Source organism: Cherax quadricarinatus, chromosome 57 (genome assembly GCF_038502225.1).
Source record: "Cherax quadricarinatus isolate ZL_2023a chromosome 57, ASM3850222v1, whole genome shotgun sequence".
NCBI lineage: Eukaryota > Metazoa > Arthropoda > Malacostraca > Decapoda > Parastacidae > Cherax > Cherax quadricarinatus.
Window position 1 is genome coordinate 21,274,778 of NC_091348.1, and position 24,000 is coordinate 21,298,777.

The 24,000-nt window shown below is 44.9% G+C and overlaps 1 protein-coding gene across 4 annotated transcripts in view; it reads right to left on the bottom strand.

Moving 5' to 3' along the window:
* The window catches only part of LOC128693526 (mucin-2), a 156,617-nt gene that overhangs the window by 20,562 nt on the left and 112,055 nt on the right, over positions 1 to 24,000 (bottom strand). For all 4 annotated transcript variants that reach the window (XM_070097409.1, XM_070097408.1, XM_070097410.1 and 1 more), the window contains exon 2: positions 1 to 2,801. This exon is cut by the window's left edge and continues 1,140 nt beyond it. In XM_070097409.1, the coding sequence (XP_069953510.1) occupies positions 1 to 2,801 (2,801 nt within the window). The remainder of the gene's footprint in view (positions 2,802 to 24,000) is intronic.

The window sequence follows — 24,000 nt, forward strand, 5'->3', positions numbered from 1 at the left end:
TCTCTCAGTTGATACAGTACTAGATGAGGTCCTCTCAGTGAAGTCTTGAACAGATGACATATTATAGAATGTTGATGGACGGAATGTGGTGGCAAGTGGCTGCAGTATGGGGCGAGTTATTGTCCGATTATCAAGCTTAATCTTTACTCCATCAACCTCTGCATGAATGATGTGGATACCTCTCTCAGCCAGCTGTTTGTTGAGTGCTTCTAGGTTGGTAGCAATGCTTGAGACTTTATCTTTGCTCTTGTTGTTATTTGTGGCATCCTTCATTATCTCTGTCAGGCTTTCAATCACTATTTGTTCTGGAGACTTTTCTGTTGTCAGAATTGGTGGTGGTAATGTTGTTGAGACAATGATTGGTGGGAAAGTCGTCGAAGTTGTTGTTATCGTAATCTTTTGCTCTTCTGTTGCTGAGATGAAGCCGAGAGTTTCCTCGGGTGCTATAAAGAAATCTTTAGCATGGGTTATGGGTGGAGGAATTGTTACTCTTTGCCGCAATGGTCTTCGTCTTCTGTGTCCAGACCTAGTGGTTGGCCGAGGAATTCTCGTGTGTTTTCGTAAACCTGTAATAGTAGGTTTGTGCTCAATCTCTTTTGTAGTTGTCTCTTCGCTGTCCTGGTCTTTATCAACTTCCATAAGCCTAGTAGGTGACTGATTTGTTTGTCCTTTCTCTGTTGCATTTTGAAAGTCACTGTTCACTTTCAACACAATACTGGATTCTGATGTCAATTTATTGTCTCTTTCTTCAGTCCTTGGAGACTTTGTTGTAAAAAAACTCAATGAGGGATTTTCTGCAAATGATTCTTCCTTTTTTTCAGTCAATACCGAATCTTCCTTTTTTTCAGTAAATACTGTATCATCAATCTGCTTAGGAACTGCAATATCCCTGAGGATTTCACTGACACTTTGCATCATCCTCACTGGCAGAGGCCTCTCAGGGTCAACAACAACCACTGGTCTTTGGGAAACATGTGGTGACTTTGTTGTGTCTGTAGTATTTGTTGATGTTATAGTTTGGTTAATTGTGAGAAGAACTGGTCTCACTGAAACTCGAAGCGGCCGCCTTGTCACTGGTATAGCGTGTGAAGCTTCCTTTATGATCGCTGCCTTTGTAGATGATAAGAGTTCTATTACTTCTGTGGTTGGTATAAAGGGTCTTTTGGTTGTACTGGGTAATCTAGTAAATAATGTAACCTTTTCTATTACTGGGGAACTCACTGTTGTTGATGTATTTAAGGTTGCAAGAGACTGTGCAGAAGTTGGAGTACTTGTAATAGGTGATAACTTTGACCTGCTAACCCACAAAGGAAGACTCCTTAATGGAACAGGACTTCTGGCTACTACTGCAGTGGTTGTAGAGGCAGGTGTCGTAGTTGTTGTTGGTGTTGTGACTAGGGTTTTAATTTTGGTCAATTTAAGAATGGATTCCACAGGTCGTGGGAAAAGAACAGAGCGACGGTCCCATTTGGTCGTGGGAGGTGTGTTGGTCATGGTCGAGGGTATATCTTCCTCCTCACGAGTAGTAGGATTGTTTGTTGTTGTCATAGTTTCCATTATGGTATGTGTTGTAGTAGTGGGTGCTGTTGTGGTAAGTGTTGTAGTAGTAGGTGCTGTTGCAGTAGTGGGTACTGTTGCAGTAGTGGGTGCTGTTGTGGTAGATGTTGCAGTAGTGGGTGCTGTTGTGGTAGGTGTTGCAGTAGTGGGTGCTGTTGTGGTAGGTGTTGCAGTAGTGGGTGCTGTTGTGGTAGGTGTTGCAAGAGTGGGTGCTGTTGTTGTAGGTGTTGCAGTAGTGGGTGCTGTGGTAGGTGTTGCAGTAGTGGGTGGTGTTGTGGTAGGTGTTGCACTAGTGGGTGCTGTTGTGGTAGGTGTTGTAGTACTGGGAGATGTTGTTGAAGTGGGTGATGGCCCTACAATGGTAACTGTTGTGGCTGATTCCATTTTAGAAGTTACTGTTGTGGTATGAGTTGTAGCAATGGAAGCTGCTGTAGTAGTTGTTGTGGATGATAGTGGAGATTTCATTAACTTGCTGGCTAATGGGCCTTTATCATCACTTTGGGTTGTTGTGGGGACTGTTTTGGTGGTTGGTGTCGAAACGTTTGCTTCTGAAGATGTGTCCAGTGCCTCATTTTCTGGAACACTTGTAGTGTGAAACTCTTCTAGAAACTGAGAATCTTTGCTAAATTCATTCTTCTTAGCACGTGTGCTGCTCATATCGTCCAGTTCATCAGGCAGTGCATGGGAGAGAGAGACTCGCCGAACTGCCACTAGAGGAGCAGTGTTGGCCGCCGGCAGCCGCTGCCCAAACTCGGCCAACAGAAATGGCGGTGGTGGGGGCCTGGCCACAGAGGTTTCATCCATTTGATCTGATCTGCGGATGAGTGGTAATCTAGTAAGCCTTGTCCTCTGTGGGGGTCGCCAGCCACTGCGCCTCGGAAGGGAAGGTCGGCCACCAACAGGACCTATCCGCCGGATGAGGACAGAGTCAGCAGAAGGTGATACTTTCATATTTACTAGTTCAACAACACCCTGTGGGCTGCCAGAGCGGGCGATACGTGCTAGATTGATGGGTACAGCACCTTCGGGGATGTAGAGCGGCACCACCAGCGTTTCTGACCCCTCATATTCTGGCTCGTGCTGGTCCTCCATATCCGATCGTGCACCAAAGTCACCATGAATCCGTTCAAGCAGGGACTCGTAGTCGAGGGGAGAGGGACGTTCAACTTCAGCCAGTGTGTTGGTGTTGAAGTATTCACCTCCATGCCCCTGTGATCCCAGCACCCGGCTCCCCGCGCACACCTCTGAAACAAACATATCATAGGGAGTGATTTTAGTGTGCAAGTTTGTTACTAATCCCTCTAGCATTTTCCAAGTGTATATTTTTTTCAAGGAAGAATGGAGTTTTATAAGGCTGAGTTAGTAGTTGTTTGTTCCCAATCAGAAAACTCCTATAATTATGCAAAGTATTTTGCATAGATTTAACTTAAGACTAAAACTAATTAAGTGGTCTATATTTATAAATAACATGTATAAGTATAGTCTATTTGTCTTGAGCTTACCTTAAGAGTGTGTCTTAAATGTGAGCACATAAAATTAACTCAGGACACCAAGGAAAGGTAAACCAGCATAAAATATCAAGGTAAATATTTAAAACAATATCAAACAAGATTCTATTAAGGAACACTTGTTTCTTAATTCCACATCCACCCACTCCCGTGAGGCACACCTGTCACACACACTGCCTCCTATTCTCTGCTTTTACAAACAGGATAAACATGGCAGCTATACATTAACCACAGCCTATTTATTTTTGCTATCCTCTTCTGTATGATGGGTACATTGTAGGAACAAAAATAATTTCTGTTATATTGCATCATGAAGGATAAGTTTCATATATCAGTCTGAGGTGGGAGATTTCAACAGGGTGATTACCTGGAGCTAACCTTGAAACAGTTTCAAAGCTCAACACACTTGTACTCCAGTCTCAGATCAGGCCTCCCGGTGGATGGCCTAATCAGCCAGGCTGTACACAAATGACCCATACATAGGAGATTGAAACGTATGACGATGTTTCAGGCTGACTTGTCAATAACTAGTCACGATATTGTGCCTTTTCTGCTCTTTTCAATCAGGCTGTTATTGCTAGCCACACAGTCCAGGATATGCACCACAGCCTGGTTGATCAGTAACTGACTTGGGTAACTTATCAGGTTCCCTGATGAAGACAGCCAGAGGCCTGATGGTAATACCCCTCAAAGACAAAGGGAGGGTGTTAAGTCTCGGTCTTTTTGATGCTTCCTAGTTATCTCTTAGTGTACTCACTGGGGGTATTTTGCACCATCTGCTTTAACAGTGAGTGATTTTAGAGCTGCAGACTTAAGGCCTACAAACTTCAGATTTACAGATTCCAGACCCACAAACAACAGACCCACAGACTCCAGACCCACAAACAACAGACTCACAGACTTCAGACCCACAGACTTCAGACCCACAGACTTCAGACCCACAGACTCCAGACCCACAGACTCCAGACATACAGACTTCAGACCTACAGACTCCAGCTCCACAGGAGTTATATCTTGATCAAAAATGTTAATGTGTAAGAAACTCCAAACCTGATGCAGTATCTAATGATGTTAATTTAAAAACAACAGCTTAAAAAGTACACTCACCATAAAATGTTCACAATCATAACTACGTCTATTTCCGCAACCACCATCTCTACTATTAGTTCATCCACTACCACTATCTACTCAACTACCAACATTCGGGACACGTATGATGAGCAAAGATGTCCATGACCCAGCCAAAGAGGTAACAACTTAAATCATTGTTTACTGAGACCCTCCATCATCACTCACTCTTTTCACTCACACACACACACAGTCCTAGTAACAACCAGTGAAGAGGTGAGGCTAGGAGCTCTGAATCGACCCCTGCAACCACAACTAGGTGAATACAGTAGCGATTAGCGAAAAGGGACCAGGAGTCATGAATCAACCCCTGCAACCACAATTAGGTGAGTACACACATACACACACACACACCTGCAATCACAAATAGGTGAGTACACGCACCAGAGGACTCCAGAGGCCAGAATGACCAATGGACATGATAACGACATACAAAATACTAAGAATTGAGAAGGTGGACAGGGACAGGCTATTCGAGAGGCAGGAAACAAGTACATATGGGCAAAGCTGGCAGTTAACATGAGAAGTTAGGAAATATTTCTTCAGACTCAGTATCCGGGAAATGGAACGACCTGGACAATGAAGTGGTACAGACAGGACGCATACACACCTTTAAGAATAGGCATGAGAGGGCTCACTAAATGAAGAGAGAGTAAATCAAGCAGAGAAGTGAAGCTTGATAAAACTACGCTTGTAGCGTAACAGATGAGTACGCACATTCCCCCCCCCCTCTCTCTCTCTTTAAACAACTTGACAGAATTAATTAAACATTATATGAACCTGTTTGGGGATAATGCAAAGATACAATGCAAGATAAACAGTAGTAAATGTATCTCCAGAGGAAGATTTGGATATACTGACCAGAACCATTCACTTTGGCAGCATCTGACTTAACTATTTGCAATTACTCTTTACGGTCTACTTAGAGGTAGGAAAAGAAGAATTTTTTTTAGAAGAGTAGAAGCAAATAAGTTTATTTAGGTACAGGTACATACAAGTACAATTATCATACCTAGTAACATATGTGTAAATTATCTAGGATAACCCCAAAAATAAGGCAAAGTGGCTTATTTCCACTGGGGTCCTTGAGCAGATTTACTTACATCTAATGTACGTACAATAACAAAAATAAATATACATTATTTATAACCTTCAAGGAGGAGGTGCTTTGATGTTAGCGAAGGGCTCTTGATTCAATTGAATCCACACTCGTCTTCCTCGGATCAAGCACGATTATCCCCCCCCCTAATTCCCAAGCGATATATAACCTCTACAGGTTTAGCGCTTCTAAATGAATTACAATAATATTAGTCTGAGTTTTCATATATGTTACTATGTAAGACAACTGTAATCATGTCAAAAAATTGTATCTAAATAAACTCACTAACATTTCCATTAGTTTATCATTAACAACTATTCACGTTTTTAATGCATGGACCATTCTTAATCATGTACTAGCCTCGTGTCAGGACCTGGGGTTGATAATCTCTACTGATAAAACAAAGATACTCAATAGGCGTCCTCCTCGACAGAGAGGCACATTTCGTCAGATCCAATTGCATGATGGGTCTCTTCTAGAATATGTAAGCAGATACAGGTATCTAGGCTTTGAGGTTCCACTACTTGGACCTGTTGTAACAAGACTTTGTCGCCAATACAAAGAACGACTAAGAGCACTTAGAGTTGTGGCAGGGCTTCACCCCAGGTATGGTGCTAATGTTAAAATTGTGAAAATGATGTATCTTGCTTATATTAGATCATTGGTTGATTATGCTGCGCCACTACTTGCTCTTGTGTCTGACTGGAAGCTTGGAGGGCTGGAAAAACTGCAGAACGAAGCAATGAGGATCATCCTAGGATGCCCTCGTACTGCCAAAATTTTAAATATGCAAAAAGAACTTGATATTCCAAGCATCAGAGATCGTGTTACTGAAAGAAATATCCTAATTGGGATTAATATGCTCAGGCAAGCTCATTCAAACCCCTGCACAGAAGCCCTCCAAACTTTCCTCAGCACTGGTGAACACTCCTCCAGATGGATCGAAAAGACTGGAACCGACCTCCGCATGAATCAGATACATGATCTATGTCAAGTAAGGCAACAGTGGCACTTCTCCGCTCCATGGAATATTACCCCATTCCAAACTACCATTCCTCCATTTCCCCCCAAACTACTTCTTAAATCACAACCAAAACTTCGCCTTGAAGCCAAACATGAGGCCTTAAGCTGTATTGATAACTTAGTCACACAGCACACACTCTCGCAAATTATTTACGTTGATGGTTCTGTTCACCAATCCACTGGTGCAGCTGGTAGTGCTGCTGTTGTCGTACAGAGTGATGGCTCTCTTAAAGAAATTGGAGCACGCATCAATAATTGGGCCTCTACCCTTCAGACAGAACTGTTTGCCATACTCCTTGCACTGAAATGCATCTATGTATCAAAGATTGACAGTTTAATTGTAACTGATTCTCTGTCATCCATAAATGCTCTCAACTCATTAAGCATAAATTGTGGCAGGCTTGTGTCAGAAGCCAGACACAGGTATGGTAGGATTGTGGACAGTGGAGTCAGAGTGCACATGCTGTGGATTCCATCTCACATTGGTCTTCAGATGCATGATAGAACTGATAAATTGGCTAAGCTGTATGCTTTCAAAGAGGGAGTAGATTACAATCTTGGCTTGTCAGGTAGTAGTTTGAGAACAATAATACGAAAAGAACTTCAGCTGAATTTTATGGACTTAAGGCTCAGGGAGATTGACACCAGTGAGTCCATCTATCATCATTCTATCATGCAGGAGGAGCCACATGTCTATGGTGCATCCAACAAAATAAGCAGACTCTTGGATGTCACTACCACCCGGCTCCGGCTGGGTTACAAGTATCTTTGGCAGGTTCAATCACCACCACCAGATGTAGACCAAACGAAATGTAAACTTTGCCAGATGGATTATTGTCACACCCTGCGTCATTATGTACTGGAGTGCGATAAAATTAATGAATTTAGAAACTCACTCAGAAGTGTTCAAGAAATGGCTAAGTATTTTATCCACAGTGGTATATTACAGACCATTCTGGAGAAATACCCTGACTTTGCTAGCTGTAAATAAAGCATTACCACATATGTGCATGTGTACTCACCTATTTGTACTCACCTATTTGTGGTTGCAGGGGTCGAGTCATAGCTCCTGGCCCCGCCTCTTCACTGATTGCTACTAGGTCCTCTCTCTCCCTGCTCCATGAGCTTTATCATACCTCGCCTTAAAACTATGTATGGTTCCCGCCTCCACTACTTCACTTTCTAGACTATTCCACGACTTGACTACTCTATGACTGAAGAAATACTTCCTAACATCCCTTTGATTCATCTGAGTCTTCAACTTCCAATTGTGACCTCTTGTGTATGTGTCCCATCTCTGGAACATCCTGTCTTTGTCCACCGTGTCTATTCCGCGCAGTATTTTATATGTCGTTATCATGTCTCCCCTGACCCTCCTGGCCTCCAGTGTCGTCAGGCCGATTTCCCTCAACCTTTCTTCGTACGACAATCCCCGTAGCTCTGGGACTAGTCTTGTTGCAAACCTTTGCACTTTCTCTAATTTCTTGACGTGCTTGACTAGGTGTGGATTCCAAACTGGTGCTGCATACTCCAGTATGGGCCTGACGTAAATGGTATACAGTGTCTTGAACGACTCCTTATTGAGGTATCGGAACGCTATCCGTAGGTTTGCCAGGCGCCCGTATGCTGCAGCAGTTATCTGATTTATGTGCGCCTCAGGAGATATGCTCGGTGTTATACTCACCCCCAGATCTTTTTCCTTGAGTGAGGTTTGCAGTCTTTGGCCATCTAAATTATATTGTGTCTGCGGTCTTCTTTGCCCTTCCCCAACCTTCATGACTTTGCATTTGGCAGGGTTAAACTCAAGGAGCCAGTTTCTGGACCAGGCTTGTAGCCTGTCCAGGTCTCTTTGTAGTCCTGCCTGATCCTCATCCGATTTGATTCTTCTCATTAACTTCACATCATCTGCAAACAAGGACACTTCTGAGTCTATCCCTTCCGTTATGTCGTTCACATATACCAAGAACAGCACAGGTCCTAGGACTGACCCCTGTGGAACCCCGCTTGTCACAAGCGCCCACTCTGACACCTCGTCACGTACCATGACTCGTTGTTGCCTCCCTGTCAGGTATTCTCTGATCCATTGCAGTACCTTTCCTGTTATGTGTGCCTGATCTTCTAGCTTTTTCAGTAACCTCTTGTGAGGAACTGTGTCGAAGGCCTTTTTGCAGTCCAAAAAAATGCAGTCGATCCATCCCTCTCTCTCTTGTCTTACTTCTGTCACCTTGTCATAAAACTCTAGTAGGTTTGTGACACAGGATTTTCCTTCCCTGAAACCATGCTGGTTGTCAATTATACACTTGTTTCTTTCCAGGTGCTCCACCACTCTCCTCCTGATTATCTTCTCCATGACCTTGCATACTATACACGTTAGTGATACAGGTCTGTAGTTTAGTGCCTCATGTCTGTCTCCCTTTTTAAAAATTGGGACTACATTTGCCATCTTCCATACCTCAGGGAGTTGCCCAGTTTCAAATGATGTGTTGAAGATCTTTGTTAATGGCACACACAATATCTCTGCTCCCTCTTTAAGGACCCACGGAGAGATGTTGTCTGGTCCCACCGCCTTTGAGGTGTCAAGTTCGCATAGCAGCTTCTTCACTTCCTCCTTGGTTATATGTACCTCATCCAGCACTTGCTGGTGTACCCCCCTGTTCTGATTTCCTGGAGTCCTACTGGTTTCCACTGTAAATACTTCTTTAAATCTCGTGTTGAGCTCCTGACATACCTCTCGGTCGTTTCTTGTGAATTCCCCATCACCCTTCCTCAGTCTGATTACCTGGTCCTTGACTGTTGTTTTCCTCCTGATGTGGCTGTACAACAGCTTCGGGTCAGTCTTGACTTTCGATGCTATGTCATTTTCATATTGTCGCTGAGCCTCCCTTCTTATCTGTGCATATTCATTTCTGGCTCTTCGGCTAATCTCTTTATTTTCCTGAGTTCTCTGTCTTCTGTACCTTTTCCATTCTCTAGTACACCTAGTTTTTGCCTCCCTACACCTTTGGGTGAACCAAGGACTCGTTCTGTTCTTCCCATTATTTCTGTTTCCCTTGGGAACAAACCTCTCCTCTGCCTCCTTGCATTTTGTTGCCACATAGTCCATCATTTCTTGTACTGGTTTTCCTGTCAGTTCCCTCTCCCACTGAATGTTTTGAAGGAAGTTCCTCATGCCTGAGTAGTTTCCCCTTTTGTAGTTTGGTTTTTCCCACCCTATTCCTGCTACTCTCTCCACTTGGAGCTCAACTATGTAGTCGAAGCACAGAACCACATGATCACTAGCTCCCAGGGGCCTTTCATACAAGATATCCTCGATGTCTGAACTACTCAAGGTGAATACAAGGTCCAGTCTTGCTGGTTCATCTTCTCCTCTCTCTCTGGTAGTGTCTCTAACATGTTGATGCATGAGGTTTTCCAGTACTACATCCATCATCTTGGCTCTCCATGTTTCGGAACCCCCATGGGGCTCCAGGTTTTCCCAGTCAATCTCCTTGTGATTGAAATCACCCATAACTAGTAACTTTGCTCCCCCCACATGTGCTCTCCTGGCCACCTCGGCTAGTGTGTCGACCATGGCTCTGTTGCTCTCATCGTATTCTTCTCTTGGTCTCCTGCAGTTCTGTGGTGGGTTGTACATTACTGCAATTATCACCTTATGTCCCTCAGACTGGATTGTTCCTACTAAGTAGTCCCTTTCACCCGTGCCATCCATTCCTTCCATTTTCTCAAAACCCCACTGGCTTTTAATGAGCAGTGTGTGTGTGTGTGTGTGTGTGTGTGTGTGTGTGTGTGTGTGTGTGTGTGTGTGTGTGTGTGTGTGTGTGTGTGTGTGTGTGTGTGTGTGTGAGTGTGTGTGTGTGTGTGTGTGTGTGTGTGTGTGTGTGTGTGTGTGTGTGTGTGTGTGTGTGTGTGTGTGTGTGTGTGTGTGTGTGTGTGTATGAGTGTGTGTGTGTGTATGAGTGTGTGTGCGTGTGTGTGTATGAGTTTGTGTATGTGTGTGTGTTTATGTGTGTGTGTGTGTGTGTGTTTATGTGTGTGTGTGTATGAATTTGTATGTGTGTGTGTGTGTGTGTGTGTGTGAGAGAGAGAGAGAGACTCAGCAATCAACATTTGCACCAATAACTCACTACAGTTGTGACCGGGTGTGGAAGTGTGAATGCTCATTACTCTAAAATTTGTTCATGATTGCAGCCATGTATAAACGTAAGTAACCATTCTTACAGTATTCATTACCTTTGTAACTTGTGAGTTCATTACCTTTGTAACTTGTGAGTTCATTACCTTGTACCTAGTTCAGCCATCAAAACTTTGGAGCCCGGTCCCTGGACCCATTGTGTACCTCTGTAATCTGTAAATACCTTTGTAACTTGTCATGATTGTGACTAGACCTACCTGGAGTTCATTACCTTTGTAAATTGTGAGTTCATTACCTTTGTAAATTGTGAATTCATCACCTCTGTAACTTGCTCAGCTATCAAAACTTTGAGGCCCAGTCCCTGGACCCATTATGTACCTCTGTAATCTTTGACTACCGCCCACAGGATGGGTATGGGGTGCATAATAAACATATTAAACTAACTAACTAATGCATGGACTCAGGGATTTTTGTGAATAGAATATTTTTCGTTTTCTTTGATACGTTTCCTGTGTTATCACTAACTTTAACATTTCTCCTACCAACGTTAAACTACCCTCCCCTTCCTCGGATTAAACATAATTACCTCTCATCTCCCAGACGCTGCAAGAATCTTACAGTTTTTGCATTTGCCCACGAATGTATTATTATTGGAGGACAGAAGTAGACGACCCCAATGGAAATAAGTCACTGTGTCTAAATTTTTTGGGGTTATCCTAGGTAATCTACACATATGCTGCTATATATGACAATTTATGTAACTGTATTTATGTGTACCTGTACCTCAATAAACTTACTTAGTGGAAACAAGTACATGTAAGTGATTTTTGGGGGGTTATGATAGGTAATTTATGCATACAAACTTTATTTCTTTGTGTAGCTTACTAAATTTAGTTTACATTTAATAAAATATTGTTAGGCACAAAACAAAGCCACTAGCATGCTATGTAAGGCAATTTGGACCGTCTATAGATCCTGTACCTGAATAAACACTTTATCCAAGGTAATTACAAACACAGGTCATATGTGCCTTCAAAAACCACTGTCAAAAATGTAAACTTTATGGGAAATGGTCTGGATGGATTAATACAAAAAAACAAAACAAAACATGAAAGCAACTTAAAATAACACATACACACACACACACCGTTGAGAGGCAAGGGCAGGAGCTACGAATCGACCCCTGCAACCACATATAGGTGAGTACATTTAAGGTGAGCACACGCATCCAAGATCACCCCAGCGTGGAAGAAGCATGTAAGGCAGCAAGTGGGAGAGGAAAGAAGAGGAGACAAAAACTCCCTTGATAAACACGAGGCCACATACCACCTTTACCCTCACCCTCCCTACCTCCATCTCCCTAATTTTATATCTCCTCCCTTTTCGTAATTTCTGTCTCTCTCTCTCTCTAATTTCATTCATTCCCTCATCCCTCTCACTCTCTCCTTCTCTAACTTTTCCACCTCCCAAAAAATGTATTCATCCTCTTATTCCTCCCCATATTTTTGTATTCCAAAATAATCCTCAGAGTGAACTAAGATATTCCTGGTATAGATGTTCCACTGAATTTGTGCGAGCATTAAACAATTTATATTTTCTACCTCTTTTGATGCCTCCTGCCTGACAGAGCGCTGGATGAGCACCATCATTGCTATAAATCTTGGCAATTGATGCCGAAAGGTGGTTTAAAAGACACGTGCGCAAACACTGGGACCTTAATCAACGTCCCAGAGCTGAAACGTGGTCATTAGTGTCCTGAAAGTACCGTCAGCATTGGCTAGCAGGTGCTATCCAATGCTAGAAAACACTTTGAAGAGCAAACCTTTATTACTGAGAACCTTTCACTCTGTGTAGAGCTTTATTATGGCATGATGAAGCTCAACACAGCTCTGGACTAGGTGTTCATCATCCAGTACCATCACTGGCATGACCTGGAGTTTACCTGGAGAGAGTTCCGGGGGTCAACGCCCCCGCGGCCCGGTCTGTGACCAGGCCTCCTGGTGGATCAGAGCCTGATCAACCAGGCTGTTGCTGCTGGCTGCACGCAAACCAACGTACGAGCCACAGCCCGGCTGATCAGGAACTGACTTTAGGTGCTTGTCCAGTGCCAGCTTGAAGACTGCCAGGGGTCTGTTGGTAATCCCCCTTATGTGTGCTGGGAGGCAGTTGAACAGTCTCGGGCCCCTGACACTTATTGTATGGTCTCTTAACGTGCTAGTGACACCCCTGCTTTTCATTGGGGGGATGGTTCATCGTCTGCCAAGTCTTTTGCTTTCGTAGTGAGTGATTTTCGTGTGCAAGTTCGGTACTAGTCCCTCTAGGATTTTCCAGGTGTATATAATCATGTATCTCTCCCTCCTGCGTTCCAGGGAATACAGGTTTAGGAACCTCAAGCGCTCCCAGTAATTGAGGTGTTTTATCTCCGTTATGCGCGCCGTGAAAGTTCTCTGTACATTTTCTAGGTCGGCAATTTCACCTGCCTTGAAAGGTGCTGTTAGTGTGCAGCAATATTCCAGCCTAGATAGAACAAGTGACCTGAAGAGTGTCATCATGGGCTTGGCCTCCCTAGTTTTGAAGGTTCTCATTATCCATCCTGTCATTTTTCTAGCAGATGCGATTGATACAATGTTATGGTCCTTGAAGGTGAGATCCTCCGACATAATCACTCCCAGGTCTTTGACGTTGGTGTTTCGCTCTATTTTGTGGCCAGAATTTGTTTTGTACTCTGATGAAGATTTAATTTCCTCATGTTTACCATATCTGAGTAATTGAAATTTCTCATCGTTGAACTTCATATTGTTTTCTGCAGCCCACTGAAAGATTTGGTTGATGTCCGCCTGGAGCCTTGCAGTGTCTGCAATGGAAGACACTGTCATGCAGATTCGGGTGTCATCTGCAAAGGAAGACACGGTGCTGTGGCTGACATCCTTGTCTATGTCGGATATGAGGATGAGGAACAAGATGGGAGCGAGTACTGTGCCTTGTGGAACAGAGCTTTTCACCGTAGCTGCCTCGGACTTTACTCTGTTGACGACTACTCTCTGTGTTCTGTTAGTGAGGAAATTATAGATCCATCGACCGACTTTTCCTGTTATTCCTTTAGCACGCATTTTGTGCGCTATTACGCCATGGTCACACTTGTCGAAGGCTTTTGCAAAGTCTGTATATATTACATCTGCATTCTTTTTGTCTTCTAGTGCATTTAGGACCTTGTCGTAGTGATCCAATAGTTGAGACAGACAGGAGCGACCTGTTCTAAACCCATGTTGCCCTGGGTTGTGTAACTGATGGGTTTCTAGATGGGTGGTGATCTTGCTTCTTAGGACCCTTTCAAAGATTTTTATGATATGGGATGTTAGTGCTATTGGTCTGTAGTTCTTTGCTGTTGCTTTACTGCCCCCTTTGTGGAGTGGGGCTATGTCTGTTGTTTTTAGTAACTGTGGGACGACCCCCGTGTCCATCCTCCCTCTCCATAGGATGGAAAAGGCTCGTGATAGGGGCTTCTTGCAGTTCTTGATGAACACAGAGTTCCATGAGTCTGGCCCTGGGGCAGAGTGCATGGGCATGTCATTTATCGCCTGTTCGAAGTCATTTGGCGTCAATTGTTCCGAAAATTCTCGTAATTCAACAGTCCTTTTCCTTGACCCTGGCTGCATTTGCTTTATTCTGTTTCCTAAACGATACGTGGTGAAGAATACGGTACAATACCATGGCTGGAACAATACTATGGTTGGAACAATGCCGTGAATGGAACAATACGTGGCTTTAGCAATACTATGGCTGGAACAATTCATAACTACCCCTCAATATCGTGACTGGAACGATTCACAAGTGACCCGCAATACCGTGGTGGAACAATTCACAACCCATTATACCATGGTTGGAACATTTCACAACTAATCCACAATACCGTGGGTGAAATAATTCTTAATTATCCCACAATACAGCTGTTGGAACCATTCACAATCCATTATTCCGTGGTCAGAACAATTCACAACTATCTCACAATACCGTGGCTGGAACAATTCACAACCCATAATACCGTAGCTGGAACAATTTACAATAGCGTGGAGGGAACAATTCACAACCCACAATACCGTGGTGGTTGGAACAATTCACAATCCACAAATAAGAGACAAATGTGCACACGACGTTTTGGTCCAAAACGGACCAAAACGTCGCCTAACAAAACAACAACAAAAACAAGATCAACGGCAGCACCAACAACCACAACCTCAACAACAGTAGCAACAACAGCCACGATAACAACAGAAGCAGCAGCAGCAATACCAGCAACAACAAAAACAACAGAGGGATAAAATATATATGAAAAATAGGAAGTAATCAAGAAAAACATACAGATAAGAAGTAGACCAAGTAAGAAAGGCGGTGTCCTTGACGAGGTACGAGCTGGCGTTGTCTGTGATGGAGATACCTGTCCTCGGATGACGGGTGGATACTGTAGGAGGGGTACCTGTGTCCTCGGATGACGGGTGGATACTGTAGGGGGGGTACCTGTGTCCTCGGATGACGGGTGGATACTGTAGGAGGGGTACCTGTGTCCTCGGATGACGGGTGGATACTGTAGGAGGGGTACCTGTGTCCTCGGATGAGGGGTGGATACTGTAGGAGGGGTACCTGTGTCCTCGGATGAGGGGTGGATACTGTAGGAGGGGTACCTGTGTCCTCGGATGAGGGGTGGATATTGTAGGAGGATACCTGTGTCCTCAGATGAGGGGTGGATATTGTAGGAGGATACCTGTGTCCTCAGATGAGGGGTGGATATTGTAGGAGGATACCTGTGTCCTCAGATGAGGGGTGGATATTGTAGGAGGATACCTGTGTCCTCAGATGAGGGGTGGATATTGTAGGAGGGGTACCTGTGTCCTCGGATGAGGGGTGGATACTGTAGGAGGGGTACCTGTGTCCTCGGATGACGGGTGGATACTGTAGGAGGGGTACCTGTGTCCTCGGATGAGGGGTGGATACTGTAGGAGGGGTACCTGTGTCCTCGGATGAGGGGTGGATATTGTAGGAGGATACCTGTGTCCTCAGATGAGGGGTGGATATTGTAGGAGGATACCTGTGTCCTCAGATGAGGGGTGGATATTGTAGGAGGATACCTGTGTCCTCAGATGAGGGGTGGATATTGTAGGAGGGGTACCTGTGTCCTCGGATGAGGGGTGGATACTGTAGGAGGGGTACCTGTGTCCTCGGATGACGGGTGGATACTGTAGGAGGGGTACCTGTGTCCTCGGATGAGGGGTGGATACTGTAGGAGGGGTACCTGTGTCCTCGGATGAGGGGTGGATATTGTAGGAGGATACCTGTGTCCTCAGATGAGGGGTGGATATTGTAGGAGGATACCTGTGTCCTCAGATGAGGGGTGGATATTGTAGGAGGGGTACCTGTGTCCTCGGATGAGGGGTGGATATTGTAGGAGGATACTTGTGTCCTCGGATGAGGGGTGGATACTGTAGGAGGGGTATCTGTGTCCTCGGATGAGGGGTGGATATTGTAGGAGGATACTTGTGTCCTCGGATGAGGGGTGGATACTGTAGGAGGGGTATCTGTGTCCTCGGATGAGGGGTGGATATTGTAGGAGGATACCTGTGTCCTCAGATGAGGGGTCGATATTGTAGGAGGGGTACCTGTGTCCTCGGATGAGGGGTGGATACTGTAGGAGGGGTACCTGTGTCCTCGGATGAGGGGTGGATATTGTAGGAGGGGTACCTGTGTCCTCAGATGAGGGGTGGATACTGTAGGAGGGGTACCTGTGTCCTCGGATGAGGGGTGGATACTGTAGGAGGGGTACCTGTGTCCTCGGATGAGGGGTGGATACTGTAGGGGTGGTATCTGTGTCCTCAGATGAGGGGTGGATATTGTAGGAGGATACCTGTGTCCTCAGATGAGGGGTGGATATTGTAGGAGGGGTACCTGTGTCCTCGGATGAGGGGTGGATACTGTAGGAGGGGTACCTGTGTCCTCAGATGAGGGGTGGATATTCTAGGAGGATACCTGTGTCCTCAGATGAGGGGTGGATATTGTAGGAGGGGTACCTGTGTCCTCAGATGAGGGGTGGATACTGTAGGAGGGGTACCTGTGTCCTCAGATGAGGGGGTGGATATTGTAGGAGGATACCTGTGTCCTCGGATGAGGGGTGGATATTGTAGGAGAGGCACCTGTGTCCTCGGATGAGGGGTGGATATTGTAGGAGAGGCACCTGTGTCCTCGGATGAGGGGTGGATATTGTAGGAGAGGCACCTGTGTCCTCGGATGAGGGGTGGATATTGTAGGAGAGGCACCTGTGTCCTCGGATGAGGGGTGGATGTTGTAGCAGAGGCACCTGTGTCCTCGGATGAGGGGTGGATATTGTAGGAGAGGCACCTGTGTCCTCGGATGAGGGGTGGATATTGTAGGATACCTGTCCTCAGATGAGTGGTGGATATTGTAGGGGGATACTTGTGTCCTCAGATGAGGGGTGGATATTGTAGGAGGGGTACCTGTGTCCTCAGATGAGTGGTGGATATTGTAGGAGGGGTACCATTGTACTCAGATGAGGGGTTGATACTGTAGGGGGATACCTGTGTCCTCAGATAAGGGGTGGATATTGTAGGAGGATACCTGTGTCTTCAGATGAGTGTTGGATATTGTAGGGTGGTCAGATTTAAATCTAGACAGCTTCCTCATTTGAGGACACACATTTCTCACTACATTATCCACCTCTTCTTCTGAGGACACAGGCATCCCCTTACAATATCCACCACTGGCCTGAGGACACAGGTATCCCTCCGACAACATCCACCACCCGTCTGAGGACACAGGTATCCCCCTTTCAATATCCACCACTCATCTGAGGACACAGGTATTCTCAGATGAGTGGTGGATATTGCTGGGGGATACCTGTGTCCTTGGATGAGTGGTGGATGTTGTGGGAGGACCTGTGTCCTCAGGCGAGTGGTGGATATTGTAGAGGGATACCTGTATCCTCTGGCGAGTGGTGGATATTGTAAGGGAATACCTGTGTCCTCACAAGAAAAGGTGGATAATGTAGTGAAAAATCTGTGTCCTCAAATGAAAAGGCTGTCTAGATTTAAATCTGACCAACCCTCAGTTCCCCTCAACTTTAACCTCAACCCCTTTCCTAACCCTCCTTTTCCCTCAATTTTCTCCCCTCTCTTCTTGCCCTTCCACCCCTCCCCTGCTCCCTTCTTTCCACTCCTACCTACATCCTCAGATGAATACCAGTGTAGTGTGATATCTAGATACCTTGGCGGCACGCCCTGGTGACACACACAGGTTTAGAAGAGGTATGATAAGGCTCATGCAAGGAGAGAGTGAACCTAGTGACGACCAGTGAAGAGGAGGGGACCAGGAGTTGTGAATCGACCCCCGCAACCACAATTAGGTGAATACACACACACACACACACACACACACACACACACACACACACACACACACACACACACACACACACACACACACACACACACACAGTTTTGATTATATAGTAGAGTTACAAGTGGAGAAGGTAACAGGAACTGAAGGGGACAGGCCAAACTATAAAAGGGGGGACTATACAGGTATGAGAAACTTCCTGCAGGAGGTTCAGTGGGACAGAGAAATGGTAGGAAAATCAGTAAACGAGATGATGGAATACGTGGCAACAAAGTGCAAGGAGGCAGAGGAAAGGTTTGTTCCCAAGGGAAACAGAAATAATAGGAAGATCAAAACGAGTCCTTGGTTTACCCGAAGGTGTAGGGAGGCAAAAACTAAGTGCAACAGAGAATGGAAAAGGTACAGGAGGCATAGGACCCAGGAAAACAAGGAGATTAGTAGAAGAGCCAGAAACGAGTATGCACAGATAAGGAGGGAGGCCCAGCGACAGTATGAAAACGACATAGCATCGAAAGTCAAATCTGACCCGAAACTGCTGTATAGCCACATTAGGAGGAAGACAACAGTCAAGGACCAGGTGATAAGGCTGAGGAAAGAAGGTGGAGAACTCACAAGAAACGATCAAGAGGTATGTGAGGAGCTCAACACGAGATTTAAGGAAGTATTTACAGTAGAGACAGGAAGGCCTCTGTTGGGACAGACCAGATGGGGACACCAGCAAGGAATACACCAACAAGTGTTGGACGACATACATACAGATGAGGAGGAGGTGAAGAAACTGCTAAGGGACATCGATACCTCAAAGGCAATGGGACCGGACATCTCCCCGTGGGTCCTTAGAGAGGGAGCAGATATGTTGTGCGTGCCACTTACCACAATCTTCAACACATCCCTGGAAACTGGGCAACTACCTGAGGTATGGAAGACGGCAAATGTAGTTCCCATTTTTAAAAAAGGAGAGAGAAAAGAGGCACTAAACTATAGACCTGTGTCATTGACGTGTATAGCATGCAAAGTTATGGAGATTATCAGGAGGAGAGTGGTGGAGCACCTGGAACGGAACAAGAGTATAAATGCCAACCAGCACGGATTCATGGAAGGCAAATCCTGTGTCACAAACCTTCTGGAGTTTTATGATAAAATAACAGAAGTAAGACACGAGAGAGAGGGGTGGGATGATTGCATCTTCTTGGACTGCAAGAAGGCCTTTGACACAGTTCCTCACAAGAGATTAGTGCAGAAGCTAGAGCATCAGGCGCATATAACAGGAAGGGCACTGCAATGGATCAGAGAATACCTGACAGGGAGGCAACAACGAGTCATGGTACGTAATGATGTATCACAGTGGGCACCTGTGACGAGCGGGGTCCCACAGGGGTCGGTCCTAGGACCAGTGCTATTTTTGGTATATGTGAACGATATGATGGAAGGGTTAGACTCAGAAGTTTCCGTGTTTGCAGATGATGTGAAGTTAATGAAGAGAATTAAATCAGATGAGGACCAGGCAGGACTTCAAAGAGACCTGGACAGACTGGACACCTGGTCCAGCAGATGGCTTCTCAAATTTAATCCTGCCAAATGCAAAGACATGAAGATAGGGGAAGGGCACAGAAGACCACAGACAGAGTATAGGCTAGGTGCCAAAGACTGCAAACCTCACTCAAGGAGAAAGATCTTGGGGTAAGTATAACACCGAGCATGTCTCCGGAAGCACACATCAACCAGATAACTGCTGCAGCATATGGGCGCCTGGCAAACCTGAGAACAGCATTCCGATACCTTAGTAAGGAATCGTTCAAGACACTGTACACCGTGTATGTCAGGCCCATACAGGAGTATGCAGCACCTGTTTGGAACCCGCACTTGATAAAGCACGTCAAGAAACTAGAGAAAGTACAAAGGTTTGCGACAAGGTTAGTTCCAGAGCTAAGGGGAATGTCCTATGAAGAAAGATTAAGGGAAATTGGCCTGACGACACTGGAGGACAGGAGAGTCAGGGGAGACATGATAACGACATATAAAATACTGCGTGAAATAGACAAGGTGGACAAAGACAGGATGTTCCAGGGAGGGGACACAGAAACAAGAGGCCACAATTGGAAGTTGAAGACACAAATGAGTCAGAGAGATATTAGGAAGTATTTCTTCAGTCATAGAGTTGTCAGGCAGTGGAATAGCCTAGAAAATGACGTAGTGGAGGCAGGAACCATACACAGTTTTAAGACGAGGTTTGATAAAACTCATGGAGCGGGGAGAGAGAGGGCCCAGTAGCAACCGGTGAAGAGGCGGGGCCAGGAGCTAAGACTCGACCCCTGCAACCACAAATAGATTAGTACAAATAGGTGAGTACACACACACACACAGACCTGTATCACTAACGTGTATAGTATGCAAGGTCATGGAGAAGATCATCAGGAGGAGAGTGGTGGGGCACCTGGAAAGAAACAAGTGTATAATTGACAACTAGCACGGTTTCAGGGAAGGAAAATCCTGTGTCACAAACCTACTAGTTTTATGACAAGGTGACAGAAGTAAGACAAGAGAGAGAGGGGTGGATCGACTGCATATTTTTGGACTGCAAGAAGGCCTTCGACACAGTTCCTCACAAGAGGTTACTGCAAAAGCTAGAGGATCAGGCACACATAACAGGAAAGGCACTGCAATGGATCAGAGAATACCTGACAGGGAGGCAACAACGTGTCATGGTACGCGACGATGTGTCAGAGTGGGCGCCTGTGACAAGCGGGGTTCCACAGGGGTCAGTCCTAGGACCTGTGCTGTTCTTGGTATATGTGAACGACATAACGGAAGGGATAGACTCAGAAGTGTCCTTGTTTGCAGATGATGCGAAGTTAATGAGAAGAATCAAATCGGACGAGGATCAGGCAGGACTACAAAGAGACCTGGACAGGCTACAAGCCTGGTCCAGCAACTGGCTCCTTGAATTTAACCCTGCCAAATGCAAAGTCATGAAGATTGGGGAAGGGCAAAGAAGACCGCAGACACAATATAGTTTAGATGGCCAAGGACTGCAAACCTCACTCAAGGAAAAAGATCTGGGGGTGAGCATAACACCGAGCATATCTCCTGAGGCGCACATCAATCAGATAACTGCTGCAGCATACGGGCGCCTGGCAAACCTACGGATAGCGTTCCGATACCTCAGTAAGGATTCGTTTAAGACTCTGTATACCATTTACGTCAGGCCCATACTGGAGTATGCAGCACCAGTTTGGAATCCACACCTAGTAAAGCACGTCAAGAAATTTGAGAAAGTGCAAAGGTTTGCAACAAGACTAGTCCCAGAGCTACGGGGATTGTCCTACGAAGAAAGGTTGAGGGAAATCGGCCTGTCGACACTGGAGGACAGGAGGGTCTGGGGAGACATGATAACGACATATAAAATACTGCGCGGAATAGACAAGGTGGACAAAGACGGGATGTTCCAGAGAAGGGACACAGACACAAGAGGTCACAATTGGAAGTTGAAGACTCAGATGAATCAAAGGGATGTTAGGAAGTATTTCTTCAGTCATAGAGTAGTCAGGCCGTGGAATAGCCTAGAAAGTGACGTAGTGGAGGCGGGAACCATACATAGTTTTAAGGCGAGGTATGATAGAGCTCATGGGGCAGGGAGAGAGAGGACCTAGTAGCAATCAGCGAAGAGGCGGGGCCAGGAGCTGTGACTCGACCCTTGCAACCACAAATAGGTGAGTACAAATAGGTGAGTACACACTAGGCTAGGTGGCCAAAGACTGCAAACCTCGCTCAAGGAGAAAGATCTTGGGGTGAGTATAACACCGAGCACGTCTCCGGAAGTACATATCAGCCAGATAAATGCTGCAGCATATGGGCGCCTGGCAAACCTGAGAACAGCGTTCCGATACCTTAGTAAGGAATCGTTCAAGACACTGTACACCATGTACGTCAGGCCCATACTGGAGTATGCAGCACCTGTTTGGAACCCACATTTGATCAAGCACGTCAAGAAATTAGAGAAAGTGCAAAGGTTTGCGACAAAGTTAGTTCCAGAGTTAAGGGGATTGTCCTACGAAGGAAGGTTAAGGGAAATTGGCCTGACGACACTGGAGGACACGAGGGTTAGGGGAGACGTGATAACGACATATAGCATACTGCGCGGAATAGACAAGGTGGACAGAGACAGGATGTTCCAGAGATGGGACACAGAAACAAGGGGTCACAATTGGAAGCTGAAGACCCAGATGAGTCAAAGGGATGTTAGGAAGTATTTCTTCAGTCATAGAGTAGGCAGGAAGTGGAATAATCTAGCAAGTGAGGTAGTGGAGGCAGGAACCATACATAGCTTTAAGACGAGGTATGATAAAGCTCATGGAGCAGGGAGAGAGAGGACCTAGTATCACTCAGTGAAGAGGCAGGGCCAGGAGCTGAGTCTCGACCCCTGCAACCACAATTACATAAGTACGTCACAGTGTACACTGGGTGAGATGTCCCAATAAAATATTCTGCAACCTAGTCTTCGTATCTAATACTATTTCAACCCTGCATAAATTTCTTTCGTTCAGTAGGAGGAAAACGTTATTATTATTATTATTATTATTATTATTTAGTAGTACTAGCACTTTTAATAGCAGTAGTAATCATAGGAAGCATTAAACTCGTTCATTGTGTAAGGGAAAACATTATTATTATTATTTAGTAGTAATAATAATAGCACTTTTAGTAGTAGTAGTAATCGCAGAAAGCACTAAACTCGGAGGGGCTGAGCGCAGAGTGGAAATTAGAGCAGGTTGCGCTAGGCTAGGTGCGCATTATCTCAACTTTCTCTACTTGCTGGTTTTCACTAACATTTTCACCATAAATGTTGCTTTTGTTTGTTAATCACGATGACGCCGCATAAACAAGTCAAATATATAATTACATGGGAGAAATTTCCATAAACTTTCAAGAATTTATTTTTTTTGTAGTATATATTTGCTCTTTCGTAAATCGACATTATAAAAATTTCTCACCGTTATTTTTCACATTCAGGTTTCGTTTATAAGTACAGTGGCCCTTACAGGTTTAGTGCTTATGTGTAAACAACAACAGTAATAATTTTATGTAAATCTATAAACTTTACTTTCTATATACTGTGAAAAGTATATATGTTAATGTGTATGTACTTAGGCTGCAGTGTATATACACCTGTAGTGGTATATGTCTCGGTATATATAAACTTACTTTAATCTATACATCAGGTATTGAAAAAATCTTTACTGGTGGTTCACTTGCACAAGTAAAGAAAAGGCTGCCTTAAATAGCCTTCACGTAGTGGATAGGCTTCAAACCCAATTAACCAAACGATCATCTTAAATTTACGACAGAAAGCTATAAAGCAAATTATGTAAATGGGAGAGAAAAACGCCTGGCAGCAAAGTAATGTATCAAAAGTTTCTTAATTCGCTGGAAACTGTTATATACCGTGTGAAACTGCGTCAGCTATGTTAATAATCTTTATTTCTACAAGTACATGTACTAGGTATACAGTCCTAGCTGACATCAATGACATACTACTATATGCGAAACCCATTCTTATGCAGAGCATTTCGAACAAATTAGGTCACTTTTGTCCTAGGATGTGACACACACCAGTCGACTAACACTCAGGTACCCATTTTACTGCTAGTTGAACACTGGACAACAGGTGTCTTAAGGAAACGTCTTAATGTTTCCACCCGTACCGGGGATCAAACCACGGACCTCAGCGTGTGAGCCGAGTGCGCTACCAATCGTTCTAGTGGGATATATTCCCATGTTCTGTACTCGTTAGTGTTAGGTACTCACTGGGGTGTAATGAAGCATAATCAAGTACCCAAGAATGATACAGGGATTCAGACAATGGTGGCTTTAATCATAGCCTTAATTTTTCAAGGGGTAGACTGGTAAGCCAGTGGAAGGCCTCGGTCAGATGACCAAAAGCTCCAGCTGCGGGTCATCATATGACTAAACACAGGGTATATACACCGTGTGGTGTATCTGTATATACGCCGACAGTTCATCTTAATCTCTACTTCAGGGATTAAAGTATTCTTGACTGGTAGTGGAAAGGTTATTCACGCAGCGTGAATGACCCTCGTACAGTCGACAGAATTAAATCTAAGATACTGAGCACCTCTTTTTTCCCAGCTGCC